The 18,675-nt window shown below is 38.7% G+C and overlaps 1 protein-coding gene across 3 annotated transcripts in view; it reads left to right on the plus strand.

Moving 5' to 3' along the window:
• The window catches only part of ANO1 (anoctamin 1), a 116,702-nt gene that overhangs the window by 86,199 nt on the left and 11,828 nt on the right, over window positions 1-18,675 (plus strand). For 2 of the 3 annotated variants that reach the window (XM_073350660.2, XM_073350657.2), the window contains exons 13-22: window positions 3,566-3,648; window positions 6,667-6,738; window positions 8,669-8,746; window positions 9,872-9,946; window positions 11,782-11,983; window positions 13,044-13,155; window positions 13,740-13,797; window positions 13,909-14,009; window positions 14,504-14,649; window positions 17,463-17,615. In XM_073350660.2, coding sequence (XP_073206761.1) covers window positions 3,566-3,648; window positions 6,667-6,738; window positions 8,669-8,746; window positions 9,872-9,946; window positions 11,782-11,983; window positions 13,044-13,155; window positions 13,740-13,797; window positions 13,909-14,009; window positions 14,504-14,649; window positions 17,463-17,615 — 1,080 coding nt within the window. The remainder of the gene's footprint in view (window positions 1-3,565; window positions 3,649-6,666; window positions 6,739-8,668; window positions 8,747-9,871; window positions 9,947-11,781; window positions 11,984-13,043; window positions 13,156-13,739; window positions 13,798-13,908; window positions 14,010-14,503; window positions 14,650-17,462; window positions 17,616-18,675) is intronic. The other variant, XM_073350658.2, reaches the window with a different exon arrangement.

Genomic DNA, 18,675 nt, shown 5'->3' on the forward strand with positions numbered 1-18,675 from the left:
TCCCAGACCAGAAAATAATTGTTGGGGATGTTGAAATGCCTATAGTTATCCTTGGGGACCCAGCTTACCCCTTAATGCCATGGCTCATGAAGCTGTACACAGGCAGCCTGGACAGTAGTCAGGAGCTGTTCAACTACAGGCTGAGCAAGTGCAGAATGGTGGTAGAATGTGCATTTGGACGTTTAAAGGCGCGCTGGCGCAGTTTACTGACTCACTTAGACCTCAGCGAAACCAATATTCCCACTGTTATTACTGCTTGCTGTGCGCTCCGCAATATCTGTGAGAGTAAGGAGGAGACATTTATGGCGGGGTGGGAGGTTGAGGCAAATCGCCTGGCTGCTGGTTACGCGCAGCCGGACACCAGGGCAGTTAGAAGAGCACAGGAGGGAGCGGTACGCATCAGAGAAGCTTTGAAAACCAGTTTCATGACTGGTCAGGCTACGGTGTGAAAATTCTGTTTGTTTCTCCTTGATGAAACCCCCCGCCCCTTGGTTCACTCTACTTCCCTGTAAGCTAACCACCTTCCCCTCCTCCCTTCGATCACCGCTTGCAGAGGCAATAAAGTCATTGTTGCTTCACATTCATGCATTCTTTATTCATTCATCACACAAATAGGGGGATGACTACTAAGGTAGCCCAGGAGGGGTGGTGGAGGAGGGAAGGAAAATGCCACATAGCACTTTAAAATTTACAACTTTAAAATTTATTGAATGCCAGCCTTCTGTTTTTTGGGCAGTCCTCTGTGGTGGAGTGGCTGGTTGGCCGGAGGCCCCCCCACCGCGTTCTTGGGCATCTGGGTGAGGAGGCTATGGAACTTGGAGAGGAGGGCGGTTGGTTACACAGGGACTGTAGTGGCAGTCTGTACTCCAGCTGCCTTTGCTGCAGTTCAGCCATACACTGGAGCATACTGGTTTGATCCTCCAGCAGCCTCAGCAATGAATCCTGCCTCCTCTCATCATGCTGCTGCCACATTTGAGCTTCAGCCCTCTCTTCAGCCCGCCACTTACTCTCTTCAGCCCTCCACCTCTCCTCCCGGTCCTTTTGTGCTTTCCTGCACTCTGACATTATTTGCCTCCACGCATTCATCTGTGCTCTGTCAGTGTGGGAGGACAGCATAAGCTCAGAGAACATTTCATCACGAGTGCGTTTTTTTTTCTTTCTAATCTTCACTAGCCTCTGGGAAGGAGAAGATCCTGTGATAATTGAAACACATGCAGCTGGTGGAGAAAAAAAAAGGGACAGCGGTATTTAAAAAGACACATTTTATAAAACAGTGGCTACACTCTTTCAGGGTAAACCTTGCTATTAACATTACATACATAGCACATGTGCTTTCGTTACAAGGTCGCATTTTGCCTCCCTCCCACCGCGTGGCTACCCCCTCAACCCTTCCCCCCTCCCCGTGGCTAACAGCGGGGAACATTTCTGTTCAGCCACAGGCAAACAGCCCAGCAGGAACAGGCACCTCTGAGTGTCCCCTGAAGAAAAGCACCCTATTTCAACCAGGTGACCATGAATGATATCTCACTCTCCTGAGGATAACACAGAGAGATAAAGAACGGATGTTGTTTGAATGCCAGCAAACATACACTGCAATGCTTTGTTGTACAATGATTCCCGAGTACGTGTTACTGGCCTGGAGTGGTAAATTGTCCTACCATGGAGGACGCAATAAGGCTGCCCTCCCCAGAAACCTTTTGCAAAGGCTTTGGGAGTACCTCCAGGAGAGCCGTGAATGCTAGGGCAAATTAATCTTTTCACATGCTTGCTTTTAAACCATGTATAGTATTTTAAAAGGTACACTCACCAGAGGTCCCTTCTCTGCCTGCCGGGTCCAGGAGGCAGCCTTGGGTGGGTTCAGGGGGTACTGGCTCCAGGTCCAGGGTGAGAAACAGTTCCTGGCTGTCGGGAAAACCGGTTTCTCCGCTTGCTTGCTGTGAGCTATCTACAATCTCATCATCATCATCATCTTCTTCGTCCCCAAAACCTGCTTCCATGTTGCCTCTATCTCCATTGAAGGAGTCAAACAACACTGCTGGGGTAGTGGTGGCTGAACCCCCTAAAATGGCATGCAGCTCATCATAGAAGCAGCATGTTTGGGGCTCTGACCCGGAGCGGCCATTCACCTCTCTGGTTTTCTGGTAGGCTTGCCTCAGCTCCTTAAGTTTCACGCGGCACTGCTTCGGGTCCCTGTTATGGCCTCTGTCCTTCATGCCCTGGGAGATTTTGACAAAGGTTTTGGCATTTCGAAAACTGGAATGGAGTTCTGATAGCACGGATTCCTCTCCCCATACAGCAATCAGATCCCGTACCTCCCGTTCAGTCCATGCTGGAGCTCTTTTGCGATTCTGGGACTCCATCATGGTCACCTCTGCTGATGAGCCCTGCATGGTCACCTGCAGCTTGCCACACTGGCCAAACAGGAAATGAGATTCAAAAGTTCACGGTTCTTTTCCTGTCTACCTGGCCAGTGCATCTGAGTTGAGAGTGCTGTCCAGAGCGGTCACAATGGAGCACTCTGGGGTAGCTCCCGGAGGCCAATACCGTCGAATTCTGTCCACAGTACCCCAAATTCGACCCTGCAAGGCCAATTTAAGCGCTGATCCACTTGTCAGGGGTGAAGTAAGGAAATCGCTTTTAAGAGCCCTTTAAGTCGAAAAAAAGGGCTTCATCGTGTGGATGGGTGCAGGTTTACATCGATTTAATGCTGCTAAATTCAACCTAAAGTCTTAGTGTAGACCAGGGCTCATTCTCCTTTATTTTACTTCCCTAATGGGAATAACTTATAAGTACCTTTATACCAATATAACTGTGTCCACACTTGGGGATGAGCTAGGGGGAAGGGGGGTCATACCACTTTAACTATACCAGTATAGTTAGAGATCTGCAACTGTTATGTATGGACAAAACTAATACTGTTCAGCTTGCTAGGCAGCCATATACAAATGACACCTGCTAATATCATTACAGAGACACAAAATATTAGTTAAATTTGATTTGAACACCTAACTCCCTGAGGTACCTTTGAAAATTCCAGCCTTAATCGTGCACTTAACTATCCGCTACCAGGAACAAACAAAGGTTTTGTGGGTATATGAGCATTTCTTTTGGCTCCCATAGTTAAAAGTTGGCTCCCAGAGTTTGGCCCTTAGTATTTACCAAGTACTCCTACTGGAGAACTCAGAATTCTCACTAACATAAATTTCCATTTACAATTTAATTATAAATTATTTTTAAAAACAGCTCCTGAAATTAAACTGCCCTAATAACTAGCCACCTTCTGTCCAAACCTAATGGAAGTTTTGGATGTACCAGATATGCAAAACCAGGCCCTTATGCATAATAGTTTTACTTATTAACATCTTGTAGATATCAGGCCAATTCTGCTCTCAGTTGTTCTCAGTGGAGATCCTCTGGGTTTACACCAGGGTAACTGAGAATAAATTTGACCCAACACACCTAAGCAGATACTTTAGACAAATTCTAACCCAGGCCAATTTGATTTTGAAGACCTTATAAATGGTCCAAATAACTATGCTCTAACAAACTTTTTTTTAATTTCTAGCTGCCACTTTTATGGAACACTGGAAGAGAAAACAGATGCGTCTCAACTATAGGTGGGATCTGACTGGGTTTGAAGAGGAGGAGGTTAGTATTTAAGTTGGTTTGGTTTGACTCCATTTCCTGGTTTTGTTTTGTTACATTTTAACTTCAATAGTTACACTGTAAATGGCGCCTTACTCTAAACTGTTAAGACTTTGCTTCATGGAATACTGCAAGATTTTTGCAGTAATTCCTTGGTGCAAAGGAAAATCCTGTATGTGAACTATTTCTGAGTTTTTTATTATGGGTGTATTGCTAGCACATCTTGTTACCATGGAAGCATAATTGTATATCTACAACAACACGCCTCACACACACACACACACACACACACACACACACACTGTTTTTAAAAAAATTATGTTAGGTCATACCTAGTAATGCAGGCACGGAATATATTGCTCATACATAATTCCCTGACTCAAGAAAGGATATTAAAAGCAGAGAGACTTACTCACCTCTTAGCTACTCTGCTATAAGTCAGGAATGGCTCTGTCAAAGTTGATAAAGTTTACACCATTGTAAAGCCAGCATGAAGAACTAGTTTCTGAAAATGGCATAGTTGCTCCATTCAAGCCAATGGGAAAAGCTCCCATAAACATTAATGGTGCAGGATCACATTTTAATCAGGAAAATTTTGTGGAGAATACTGCAGGTACATTGGTATGGAGCATTGTGTAAAAACACTAGGACACAAATTTGGAGGTTGTCTTTGCCGTGTGTGCCAAAAGACATGTTTGGGAGTGGTTAGAGATAGGAATATCCAAGCAAAAGAGTACTAAATATATAATATATGCAAAAGAGTGCTGAATATTAAAATGTTTATGGAATAAAAGGAAAAGAGTCATTTTGAGGATCTACATTTCAAAGCCCTTGATCCAAAGTCCATTGGAGGCAGTTGTAGGTTATCACTGGCTTCAATACGTTTTGGATGAGACCCTAGCCGCACAATTCATTTGAGCATCTTTGGCATACACAAAAAACCCATAGAAGATAAGGAGAACAGTTTAGATTTATTCCATCTCAGGTGTTTTGGGTTTTTTAGAAACAATATTTGGATTGCAAATTGGAATTGAAGGCAATGGGAGTTCTGAGTGATAAATATTTTGGGCTTTATTCAGCTCAAAAAACCATTCAAAGCCATCACTCAGGTGCAGCTGTTCCACTAACTTCCATGAGAGCTGAACTGGGCCCAATATCTTTGTAAAGTTCATTTCTTGGGATTTATGCCTGTACTTCTTTTATTAAAAATATGACTGCCTGTGCAATCTAGACATAGTGATTATATTCACAAAAAATATTATTCAGTTATATGGGAGTGTATTGTAGGACACTCCTTTTCTTTTTGCGAATACAGACTAACACGGCTGTTACTCTGAAACCTGTCTTTTATTAAACAGTGTGTCATGCTATCTGATGGGCCTGATATAATTATTCTACAAAAGCTTTTTTATTTTTAATTGACTTCTCAGAAGAAAGTTTGGTTTCTAAGGTCCCAGTCCTGATAAGTTCTCCGTGCAAGCATATCCTGTGCCAATGCATGCTGCAGGATTGGGACCTGCAATTTTATTGGATGACAATAGGAGGATGCTTTTTTTCCTAGCTATTGTAAGATGACTATCCTTTTATTTTTGGTATCTAATTGTTAGCATACATGAAAGTGGAAAGGATTAACTGTATCTTTCCAACAGCTATCCCCTTCGTGGGTGTGTTCAGAGTTCTCTGCAGTAAAAACAATGTCTGACCAGAGACAGCAGCTGTTAATAAAGTATATTTTACTCTCCACTTAATATGCTCCCCGCTAGCTCCCCTTGTTTAGCAGCACACTTACGCTCCTAACTTCCCATTGACTTCAATGGGACTTAAGCAGATGCTTAAATGCTTGCTGAATCAGGATCTTAGATGGCATCCTAAAATACTAAAATATTTAATCTTCTGTAGGGTACATTTATTCAGTAAACTCTTTGATGCAGTAATGTTAGTATCTCTTCAATATGAAAACAAGAGCAGACTGGTTTTTCCTGGTTGTGTCTATCCATCCACTCTATCTATCATGTTGTTGCATGTGATTTAAAAAAAATAAATTCAGTGCAATTTGCAACAGTGCAGTAATCATCTTTTTTGTTTGTTTTTTGTGTTTTGTTTTTTTCTTTCTTTTCTGGTTTCCTGAAGGAGGCAGTCAAGGTTTGGAATTTTTTTAATTGCTCTACCTTTTTTATTACGTGTCTATCAGTGAAAGGTATCTTTTTGATTTCACCCACTTCTTTTTTCCAGCATCTAATTTCCTTAAAGCTCCCACTACAGCTTTCTTTCCTTTTTTCCAGTGGTTGGTCTTTTTTTTTTTCAAATCCATTCTATTTTTCCATCCAGTGCATTCTTGTGGGTATTTTTGGAATCCTTCAGCTGTTTTGTTCCTTCTATTTCGGGTTATTTTCCTATATCTCCTCTTTTCATTGTATGTGGCTAGTTTAATATGCAGTGTCTGTTGCATTGCAAAGATGTACCTTTCTAGGGATGTTGCTGTAGGTATGAATAAATTTGGTATCCAAACTTGGCCCACCTGAGGGCCTCATTGGCAACTTGCCAGTACCCCAAGAGCTGCACATATTTTGCCTAAATTATAGCAGATAACAGCTACCCTTCAAGAAGCATGGTTCATAAAGATTATAGTTTGTAGAATGCAATGTTTCATCTTGATCCAAATGGCAATGTCTCATATCAAGATGGAACATCAAATGTTGTGATCTGTAGTCTCTGCAAGCTGCACTGTAAATCACAATGACCCAAGCTTGATCTGCACAGGGTTACACTTGATATATTCTGTAGAGCTTTTTTCTGTTTCCTAAACATTTATTCCAAGGAACAGAATTTAGAATGATATAGTACTTAAAAGATTTTAGCTACAATATGCTATCAACATTACATTAGTGATATGTATAGTAAATTAGAATTCAGTATGAGAAACTGGAAACTAGTAGGAACTGGACTTGTCATTTGTTCATATATAGATGAACTAGGAAATCGATATAATTTCTTTACTATTAAATGTGACTTATTTCACAGGCTCATCCAAGAGCAGAATATGAAGCTAAAGTATTAGAAAAATCACTGAGGAAAGAATACATACATAAAAAGGTATGGTAAAATATTTATTTCTTTAACCACGTAAACTTCTTTGGTGAACAAATCCATTTACAGATGACTTGACCAAGATTTTGGAAACAAAAATAAACATAAAGACACTGTTGTATATCACATGTAAGCTTTCAAACATTTCTTTAACCATTAATTACATTTGCAGTAGTACATACATTTCATATATATAAAGCTTGTACAACTCTAGAAATGACTTCAATGTTTGGGTATAAGATATATTTTAATAGAATTCTTCACCTATCATTTGAATTCTTATTAGGCTATGGATAAAGTTTGAGAAATCTATAACTTAACCTGGTATCTTGCAGTATTATAAGTAACTAGAACTTCTCAGGAGAGATTCTCATGCCTTCCTAGCATCCATCATCATAACAACATGCTAATTGTTTGGGTCAAACCTTGAGGTCCTTTACTTATTCCAATCAAAGTTTGGCTGAATAAGAACTGAGCAAAATCTGAATGCTGATTCATATCTTACTGCAGATTTTCCCACAGGAGAGGTATCTGGAAGAGGAAAACTCAGTAAGCATCTCTGATGGATTTTCCTCCCTACTTTTCCATTGGGAAATTAAGATTTGCTTTCTCCTTCTTTATGGTGTATGTATCTATTGGAATGGACTGTTCACAAATTTAAAAATGCATCTAAAAGACAAATGTTCAGCCACTGGATTGGAATCTGGCTTTCTGCGCTTAGGTCTTGAGATGTTTGTGGCTTTTAAAAATCCCATGGCATTTAATAAAATAGTTACTAAAATAATTAATAATAATACTAACCCCAAAATCCTGGCTGGATTCCAGCTTGGGCAATAACCTTCCACATTTCTAAATATAATCCCCCTGCCATCTCAGCTGAATAAGGTATCCTTCACTTCTGGTCCCAACTTCTTTTGTTGTGTTGTGGTTAAACAGTTGCTACGTGTCACCCCAGAGGTGGCTGCATTTCAGTGGTGAATGAAGTGATACCTGTGAGAAGCTTGTACAGCATAGCAGACATTTGGATTGTAAGACACATTGGTATCCTTCAAGATAGAAGGTATTCTGTAAATGCCGGCTATTATTATAGCCAGTTATCATATGACAATTAGATTACTTAGTGATGGACACCTATCTACTTAGTGATGGAATTATTTTAATTTTGTCTGTTTTGTTTTCTTACATGCTGACATTTAGGTATAGTTTGGCCATTCTTAAACAATGGCATCAGCTGGTTCAAATACATTTTAGTTAGACTATAGCAGAAAATGTTCAAGCTTAACCTCTTTAATATGAAAGGGTTTTAATTTCAGTGTGGAATATCTTACATGCAGCATCACTTTAAAAAAAAAGAAGCTTTTTTGTGATGAAGAAAGAAGATCTGAATATGTTGTTTTTATTTCCCCAGCAAAAGTGGGGGGCTTTCTACTTTTAATACTTTAGAAATACAAGTCTCACTCCTGTAAATTTCAGCCTAAAGTGCCAATGTATTAAAGCTTGCAGTAAACATCCCTTCTGAGACTTCTTGGAAGCCAGTCAAACCAGGAAAAAACAGACCTGAAATTCCTGATATTTCTCAGACCAAACCTCAAAATGAAAAAAAAACTTTCAGAAGAGAAGTCTTTCAGGCTTTCTTTATGCATCATAAAGAAGAAGAAAAGGGCCTGATATTTTGTAAATTCTTTGCAGGTCACCTTTAAAAGTGGGATTTCTTCCAGATAGTGGGTTGTTGGGTTTTTTTTGGTTTTATTTTTATTTTTTTTAATAAACCTGAAGCTGGAACACAAATCATTGAGCAAACTAATGAAGTACTTGTTGCTAAATTGCACTGTGTACTTACTCAGCAGAGAGAGTGTGGATTAATTTGGCATTGTTAGTCAATGCTTTGTAACGTTGTATCGCATGGTCCTTTTTTTTTCCCTTTGATTGCCATCAGAAGCGTCGACATTTGCCAGAAGAGACAGCAAACAAATGGAGACAGAGAGTTAAGGCAGTCATGGCTGGGGTGAAATTGGTACATTTCATTCAAATTTATGGAGAAACTCAAACTATGAGTAATTATGGAAGACACAAATTGATTGTTTTGGTTGTTGAACCTTTGTTTAATATTCACGTTCAGTTGTTATTTTCTCCTCTCTTCGGCACCCAGAAAGACACTGTGTTTACGTGTAGTGGGGATGGCACTGCATGGCTAATCTTTGGGTTACCATATTGAATGGATGTTGCATTTTTGTAATGAAGCATGTGCCACATGTTTGACAGAGTTGCCTGCTGTTCTATTAGACAACATGCATGTAACTTTGAATGAGATATTGTTGTTCAGTACAATGTAGTGTCATCTTCTTTCATGTTACTTTCCTTTGCCATTTTCTTTCCGCTCTTAAGAAATCACTCTCATGCTGCAAACTTTACAAATGAAATCAGATCAGAGATGACTTTCTAAATGAGATTGTCATTCCCAGATAGATTGTGTGATCAAAATTAATAGAGTGATCAAATATAGTAAGTGTGATCCTGCAGAGATTTTGCATGTGAGTAACTTATCTCATGGGTAGTCTCGCTGGCATCAATATTATTCATGTGTGTAAAAGTTACTCATAGTTAGGTGTTCACAGGATTAGATCCATAGCAAAGGAAAATCAACCCTGGCAACATTGCACTAAGGGCCCAATCCTGAACAGCCTTCCCCATGTGAGCAATCTATATTGCAATGGGATAACCTATAGGATTAAGTATTCCTCATGTGAGTAAGGCTTGCAGGGACAGTCCTAATGGTGCTTTATTGAAAACATATTCTAACAAAAAAAGTTTAAATCTTTTCTGGGAAAGGAAAATAAAATATTTACACTAGGAGAAATCTAATTTCACAGTGTAATAGTTTACTTGAGTGTGTTTCTCAAAAAAGCTGTTCAGACTCATTTATACAATGCAGGACTTAGCACCAAATTGAAGCTAAATGTGCTGTAAGAAGTTTACCTGTATAAAATTGTATCTTTAAACATGTGTCCTTCCACCTTCTAACTGGTTGCGTGTTTGATTGTTTTCCTGTGCCTTGGTGTTTTTGTTACAAGAACAAATAGAAGGGATCTTTTTAGATGCTGTATTAAATTACAGGGTGGATTTTTTTTTCATATTTTAGACTGATAAAGAGAAACTGACATGGAAAGATCGTTTTCCAGCATATTTTACCAATTTTGTTGGCATTATCTTCATGGTAAGTATTTCCTGGCAAATATTTAAGATTCACCTTAGTGAGTCATTGTGAAATCCATCTTTTACAATGGACACATCTTTATCTAGGAGAAAAAACTATTTGATCACTTTAAAGTTTAAATCATTTGAAAATCACTTTGCTCAGGTGGTACTTGACTTTTGTTTTGCTTGTATGTCTTTCTTTCATAGTGTCCTTAATGAGAACTGGGAAACAAAAGATATATTTCTCTATAAAACTGTACACTTCCCATGCACTGCTTTGAAAGGGATGGTAATTTACCACACGCAGTCTGCTTTGGAGAGTTTGTCAGTCATGGGTTCTTTTGGATTACAGGTTCCAAACTGAGTGTGTCTTCTCTTACATCTGAGTCAGAGCAATCGAAGTTCACCAGTTACATGTAACACAGGGTCTGTAATTCAGAAGATGGGCAGAAAATTGCTGTAGTTATTATGACTCAGATTGTCCCTTCTCATGGTAATAACTGCAGGACAGGTGGCTGGGGATCCCCACTCCAGAGTTCTTAACTAATTGTTTCATGAAATTGTCTCCATGGAATAAGCCCTGGGGTCTCCAAATCTGGATACTCTAAGGGAGGCCAAGGGCATTCAAATGGAGACCATGTGCTTCCATGCCAGTTCTGATCCTGGTGGCTACCAGCCTCTCAGCTCCTTAGCAGAACAGCTCCAGTACAGCCTCATTATCAGGGATTCCCTCTGGCCTTATCTGTCCTCTGCCTTAGTGTGTGTGTGTATGAGCAAGAGAAAAGAGACTCTCAGTGGAAAAGATAATATAGGCCCTAGGCTATATTATATCTTCCTGGGAATGTCTGTGAAGATGAGGAAGGACAAAATTGTCCTAGGCCCTAGTCTATACTTGGCCTATCCAGTTGCTGCCCCCTATTCCAGTGTGTAGACCGATAGAATGGCCTCCGAGGGGGCAGAGGTGCTACACAGGTAGCTGACCCCCCACTTCTGCATTGGAGGTAAAACAAAGAACTCATGGAGATGTTTGAGTCTGGGAACAATGATCTAGGCCTACATGTAGAATAGCCCATAGTTCAGTGTTTTAATTCTTTATTCCGAACGGGTGGGCCTGCACCATTTGGGATCAGAGGACAGAAATATGTTCCTGAAGTCCTCTTAAGGCCCAATCCTGAGAGGTTCTGAGTGCATCCTTTGATTTCAGTGGGAGCTTCTCAGGAAAGTGTTCAGTATCTTACAGGATCATGTTCTTAATATACTCTTCCATTTAAGCATGGCTTTGTTCCCAAATCTTTCAGGAGTCAGCTATATTTTTCTGGGTTTTATTATGCTCTTGTAATAATATGTAGTTGATTTGCAGCACCATTACTTTTAGTTTAATCTTTGAACTCTCACAAAATTGGAGGTCTCAGAAGGACATTCAGAAGTTTAGACACAAAGAAAAGCTAAGCCATATCACTCTCAGAAATATTCTCCTCTTCATATCTACAGGCCACATTCATTCCTGGATTTTCCTTTATAACAAGCCACTTACCACATATCCATTATGTTATGAGCATCAATTAAAAGTGAAGTGCATTAATATTAATATAAACTATACCTCTAGCATTTGCATTTAGCTTTCTTTTTATTAAGTGCTAACACCATTATATAAAATTACTGTTATGATCAAAGTGCTAGGAACAGAGGATCTGTGCCAGAGCCAATTGAAGTCAATAAGAGTCCTTTCAGTGATATCAGTGGGATTGGGATCAGGCCCAGGGAGTACATGGGAGGCATTTCAGAGTTCAATCTGCTTGCTGATGAATGACAGTCTGGTGTTTTATAACAGATAATGCCACCTTTTATTCCCAGGTTGGACTGACATTTGCTATCGTGTTTGGAGTCATTATATACAGAATCTCCACTGCAGCAGCCTTAGCCCTCAGCTCAACTCCCTCTGGCCGGTCTAGTGTTAGAGTAACAGTCACTGCAACTGCAGTTATTATTAATCTGGTGGTGATCATCATCCTGGATGAAGTATATGGCTGCATAGCCAGGTGGCTAACTCAGATTGGTAGGTATAAATTATTGTCAGTTCTATTAGATCAGTTATTTTATAAAGTACAAAAACTACTTATTTACATGGCATCATTTTCTAACTTCAGACAAATAAGCAAAAACAGGAAATTCAACCATAAGGCTGCAATTCTATCTCCTTAGCTTAAAGAAAAAACATCAAAGGGCGCATGAAATTGGTTTTATTTTTAGCTGCTTTTTCTCTCTGCTGCTATTGCTCCAATTATGAGTGGGCAAAATGGATCCGGATAAATTAAAACTCTTGTGCCCAGTCATAACTTATTTTGGGGATGCAAATTATTTTGGGTCTTTCTAAGGTTTGGTAATGTACAGATACTTTTTCTTTTCTTTTCTTTCTTTCTTTCTTTTTTTCACTTCCAATCATTATTTATTTAGCACAGAAAAATATAAAGACATGGAAAAAAGATGTGCCAAAACACTGTAGAACTAATTTTCTTGTGCTATTTTCAGACAGGACCAGAAGCAGAAGGGCCAGAAATTTTATCCAATCTCCTGTTTTATGCTAGATCCATACTAATTTTACAGACACAAATAGTTTGGATATTCTTATTGCAAGTGAGATTCATGGGAGTTCCAGACACAGAGTTGTTATCAAATTGGCCCTATTGTTTGAGAAATACTGTAAAGTAGGTCACCCAAATTACCTTTCTTTTTTCTCTAATCAATTTTCTTATCTTCCCCTGCCATAGCTGTTTGTTTAAATGTGCAGTTCTGCCATCAATACATGGAAGCAGCTCCCATGGACTTCACTTGAGGACAGCCCTCCTGTTTTGTTATGCTCTTTTGTTGTTGTTTTTTAAAAACCTCACATATATTAAGTAGATCAGAATAAGTTATATGTGTGGCTTATTTCTTTTCCCATTGGTCATTGCCTTCAGTGGGATCAGGTTTCTGCACCTCCATTTAAATATGTTCATATGTCCTTAAGGGAATAGTTGTTTGGATTACATTAGGGAGTTTTCCAAAGTCCCAACTTCATAAACCCTTAACACTTTCCAGTCCAGAAGTTTCCTTTATGTGTGTCTTGTTTACTTCAGAGGTCCCCAAAACAGACAAGAGTTTTGAAGAGCGGCTGATCTTCAAGGCCTTCCTTCTGAAATTTGTCAATGCCTACACTCCCATTTTCTATGTTGCTTTCTTCAAAGGCCGGTGAGTAACCTAGACATATAGTTTAAAATTTCAGCTGTTACTCTGAGATTATTTTTGTAGGGACATGTTCTGGTTGAGTCTCAGTGTGCAGCTAGTACTGGGAGTCTTACATACATCTAAAGATACATCTAAAGACATCTAAAGTGTGATCCATAGAATTTATCTGTCTCTCTCTCTCTCCTAGTATTGTCCCCTTACTTGACTTCCCATTTCTCTTTCTCATCTCCTCATGTTATCTCATTTTAACTAAAATTCGTTTATTTTTCTTTGTTAGATGTACTTTTAAAATAAGTTTGCAGATATGTGTCTGTAATACTTAGGATGTATAGAGGAAACTTGGAAAAAACTTTATAATTTAACTAATTCACCAATTAAATTTAAAAAATAAAATATTCCAAACACAAGTACCTAAAATTGTCCTTTCTGAACTTTACTATGTGATGACAAATTATTAACTGATCCTAAAGTCCTTGGGCATGTGTAACTCTCATTCAAAGAATTAGCTATTTTACATGAAGGACTGCAGGATCAGATGTATAAAAAGGTAGAATATAATTCTAACCATTGTTTCCAAACTATCCTAGATTTGTTGGACGTCCAGGAGATTATGTCTACATTTTTCATTCTTTCCGAATGGAAGAGGTAATTGCAATTTATCTTGTGCATATTCATCATTGATCAAGAAAATAACAGTGAATTCACGATCAAATGATTTGGCAAAAATGCTGACTTAATCTCCTTTCTTGGCTTTAGTGTGCCCCTGGTGGTTGCTTAATGGAATTGTGCATCCAGCTTAGTATTATCATGTTGGGCAAACAGCTGATTCAGAATAATCTCTTTGAGATTGGTATCCCGTAAGTAATATAGTTACCTTCATTTTATACCATACGTAAAGTACACTGCATATCAACCTTTTATGATGCAAACATCTGGCTTCTTTTGGTTTATAGTCCTCGTGCAAGAAATCTTTACAGCAAGACTATGCCTGCAATATAGCTGTGCCTTTGTACCCCATAGCATTTTCAAACTCCTCATGCATTTTTGTAACATGCGGACTTCTTTGAAAAGTGTTAGACTATTGATTTTATACTCTTTACTGCTGAGTTTGATGTTCAGTATTTGGTTCAGTTGTTACCAGATTTGAATATCAGTGAGTGCTGAACCCTAATTGCTTGTCTTTACCTTTGGCTTTTACACAGTTTTTGTACAGATTATGAAAACTGATGATATAAGGCTTTTTTTGTGTCTATTAGCATGAATTTAACTGTCATTCCTGAACCATCCAAACAGGGGGTGCTTTTTTAATGGGGAAAAAGACCTGCTAAGCTGATCATTTTTTTTCTTCCAGAAAAATGAAGAAATTAATCAGATATATCAAATTAAAGCAACAACGCTCTTTAGATCATGAGGAGCATATGAAAAAAAAACAACGCTATGAAGTGGACTATAACTTGGAACCTTTTGCTGGGCTTACTCCAGAATACATGGAAATGAGTGAGTGAAGTGGAAAATAATTAAGTTTAAACTGTAATGACTATAACTGTGGAGATGGTGAGTTGAGTTCTTTGAACTAGCAGATGTGATTCATGTTACATTCCTTTATAAAAATGTCCCCCCTGGCAGTAACTGAAACCCTGCTGGCTGCTACAGGTGACTAACTGGTTCATATGGTATGGCATAATGCCTGTGTGTGTGTATGTATACCACTGTCCTAGAGTGGCTAACCTAGAGAAGATAAAAGAGCCCTATAACAACAGCTCAAGTGGAAAAGGGCTGGCTTCTATCTTCCATACCATATGTTTGTGGTAATAGCTGACAGCCATGGTTCCAGATACCTCAATACACTACTGAAATACCAGGTGTTATCTGTTGATCTTTGTTACAGTTTAACACACAGTTTGAAATATACTATATTTATAGCTCCATTTACATTTGGCTCCAAGAGACAAATTTTGCTCTCAGTTGCACCCCTGTACACCAGCAATAACTCCACTGAAGTTAGTAGAGTTAATTCTGGTTTAAGAGAGCATAAAATTTGGCCCTGTTTCCTGAATTCTGGGCTGAATCCTCACAGATACTCCAGCAATCTCACACAGATCACACACAAATTGTTATTTAGTAATTAGGGCTGTTGATTAATCACAGTTAACTCATGCAATTAACTCAATTGCACTGTTAAATAATAGAATACCCACCAAAGTTTATTAAATTTTGTGGATGTTTTTCAACATTTTCATACATATTGTATTCTGTGTTGTAACTGAAATCAAAGTATATATTATTTTTGCTTACAAATATTTGCACTGTAAAAATGATAAACAAAAGAAATTGTATTTTTCAATTCACCTCATACAAGTACCATAGTGCAATCTCTTCGTCCTGAAAGTGCAACTTACAAATGTAGATTTTTTTTTGTTACATAACTGCAGTCAAAAACAAAACAATGTAAAACTTCAGAACCTACAAGTCCATTCAGTCTTACTTCTTGTTCCACCAATTGCTAAGACAAACAAGTTTGTTTGCCTTTAATGGAGATAACGCTGCCCTCTTCTTTATTTACAATGTCACCAGAAAGTGAGAATAGGCATTTGCATAGCACTTTTGTAGCCAGCATAGCAAGGTATTTATGTTCCAGATATGCTAAACATTCGTATGCCCCTTCATGCTTCGGGCACCATTCCAGAGGACATGCTTTCATACTGATGATGCTCACTAAAAAAAAATAAGCGTTAATTAAATTTCTGACTGAGCACCTTGGGGGAGAATTGCATGTCCCCTGCTCTGTTTTACCCGCATTCTGCCATATATTTCACGTTTATAGCAGTCTCGGATGATGACCCAACACATGTTGTTCATTTTAAGAACACTTTCACTGCAGATTTCACAAAATGCAAAGAAGGTATCAGTGTGAGATTTCTAAAGATAACTACAGCACTTGACCCAAGATTTAAGAATCTGAAGTGCCTTCCAAAATCTGAGAGGGATGAGGTATGGAGCATGCTTTCAGAAGTCTTAAAAGAGCAACACTCCAATGCGGAAACTACAGAACCCAAACCACCAAAAAAGAAAATCAGCCTTCTGCTGGTGGCATCTGACTCAGATGATGAAAATGAACATGCGTCAGTCCGCACTGCTTTGGATCATTATCGAGCAGAACCCGTCATCAGCATGGACGCATGTCCCCTGGAATGGTGGTTGAAGCATGAAGGGACATGTGAATCTTTAGAGCATCTGGCACGTAAATCTCTTGCGATGCCAGCTACAACAGTGCCATGAGAACACCTGTTCTCACTTTCAGGTGACATTATAAACAAGAAGCGGGTAGCATTATCTCTTGCAAATGTAAACAAACTTGATTGGCTAAACAAGAAGTGGGACTGAATGGACCTGCAGGCTCTAAAATTTTACACAGTTTTATTTTTGAATGCAAGTTTTTTGTACATAATTCTACATTTGTACATTCAACTTTCATGATAAAGAAATTGCACTACAGTATTTGTATTAGGTGAATTGAAAAACACTATTTTGTTTTTTTACAGTACAAATGCTTGTAATAAAAATAAATTTTAAGTGAGCACTGTACACTTTGTATTTTGTTGTAATTAAAATCAGTATATTTGAAAATGTAGAAAACATCCAAAAATATTTAAATAAATGGTATTCTATTATTAACAGTGCGAATAATAGCAATTAATTTTTAATCACTTGTCAGCCCTATTAGTAATTGATTAATTAGTACTTAATTTAAGCATAGAGTGTCAGCTTACTGCTGTTGAAGGAGCAGGGAACAGGTAGCTGTAATCCACCTTTCCATTCCCCTCATTCTGGAGGATGCTAAGGATTGCTCTGCATTATGCTGGTTGCTGCAGTCTCATAAGCACCATTCCAGGGCTGATTGAAGTGTGGTACATTCCAGCCCCACTCCCAGCATGACTCCTCCCTGCCTCTGACATGCTTCCTATTCAGATGGGGAGCAGGTGGCCTAAACCTGGCTAAACCATCTTTGCACCACTCAGGGGATTTAATTATGTCAAAAGAATTCCCAGCTGCCCCTTTAGGGCATCTTTGTGGTTGTTTTGCCTGACCAGCACAAACTATCAGAACAGGGACTTATGGCTCTTTATGCTTGGATGAAGTACCAATTAATCAACTACATATTGAAATTTGTGTGAGGTATAACTAGCAAGTCTCTCTATGTTGTTAGGGTTTGTAGAAACATTTACGGGGGAAGCATTAATTTGTTGTAACACACCAAAGCACAGTTCATAATTGCAGAGCACTCTCAGTGAAACAGTTTCTCTTTTCAGTTATCCAGTTTGGATTTGTAACCTTGTTTGTTGCATCCTTCCCGCTGGCTCCTTTGTTTGCGTTGTTGAACAACATCATTGAAATACGTTTAGATGCAAAGAAATTTGTCACTGAGCTTAGAAGACCAGTTGCAGTCAGAGCAAAAGATATAGGTAAGTAGATTACCAAATAGCCTAGTAGATTACCAAATAGCCTAGTCATGAGATAATGTTACTCCTTTTTTATTTATTGATTGATGGCAGGAATTTTTTTATGCTGAGTTGGGTTAATTAACAGGAAGATCTTTATAGTACAATTGAAAACATTAGAGTGTAACTTAGCTGTGAATTGTCATAACTTATCAAAGCTTTACTTTTAAAATATTAAGAGCAGTGTTTTAAATTCAGATTAATATTTTATTAAGTTAGCATAAAACATCTGAGGATCAGGAATGATCAATAAAACAATGAGATACAGTGCATGGTTTTCCACATCAATAGTTCTTCCTGGCCATGCAAGTTTTATTGCGGAAACAAAAGCTTCTGCATTAAAAACTCCAGATCCTCAGCTGGGCAGGGGAGATACATAGGGGCAAAGGGGAGACTGAGTGACTGTTGAAACATGTGGGAGTTATTTCAGCTGCTTCCTTCCTGGCCAGTATGAATTCTGGGACATTGAAGGCTAGAAACAGCAGTGTATCTGGCTGAAACCAGGTCCTACAATTGCATAGAAGCACAGAACCAGGTCTGCTACCTGAGGGATCTCTTGACGGCAGAGGTGATGAGAGATGGATTTGCCCCTGCAAGCTATTTTCCCTCATTACCAGTTAATTGGGATACTGGAAATTCACAAACAGAAAACTCAATGAAAAGAATTATTCACGTTATAGTATAGTCAATCTGAGTAAAGAAAATCTACGGTTAATTACCATACAATATGTTCCACAGTTCTGGGGCATTTCTGAATGCTCCCCACTGTGCCTAGGTATTGAAGGACACATGAAGGGTTGTTTCTGTGGTCTTTTCCTTTCCTTTTGTCAAATTGTTGCCATCACCATCACATCCTTTTTTCTGTAGTTTGTGTGAGTTCCCTGGCTTCTTCAGCAACTGCTGTGTTTTTAAAATGTCTGTGGATTGTAATTCAGTTCTAGTGAGATATTTGAGGAGAATTTCAGATTAAAATGAGTTTCTGCCAAGGTTCCACAGGGCCAAAATATCACCTTGTCATGAAGAA

This window comes from Lepidochelys kempii, chromosome 6, assembly GCF_965140285.1.
Source record: "Lepidochelys kempii isolate rLepKem1 chromosome 6, rLepKem1.hap1, whole genome shotgun sequence".
Lineage (NCBI taxonomy): Eukaryota > Metazoa > Chordata > Testudines > Cheloniidae > Lepidochelys > Lepidochelys kempii.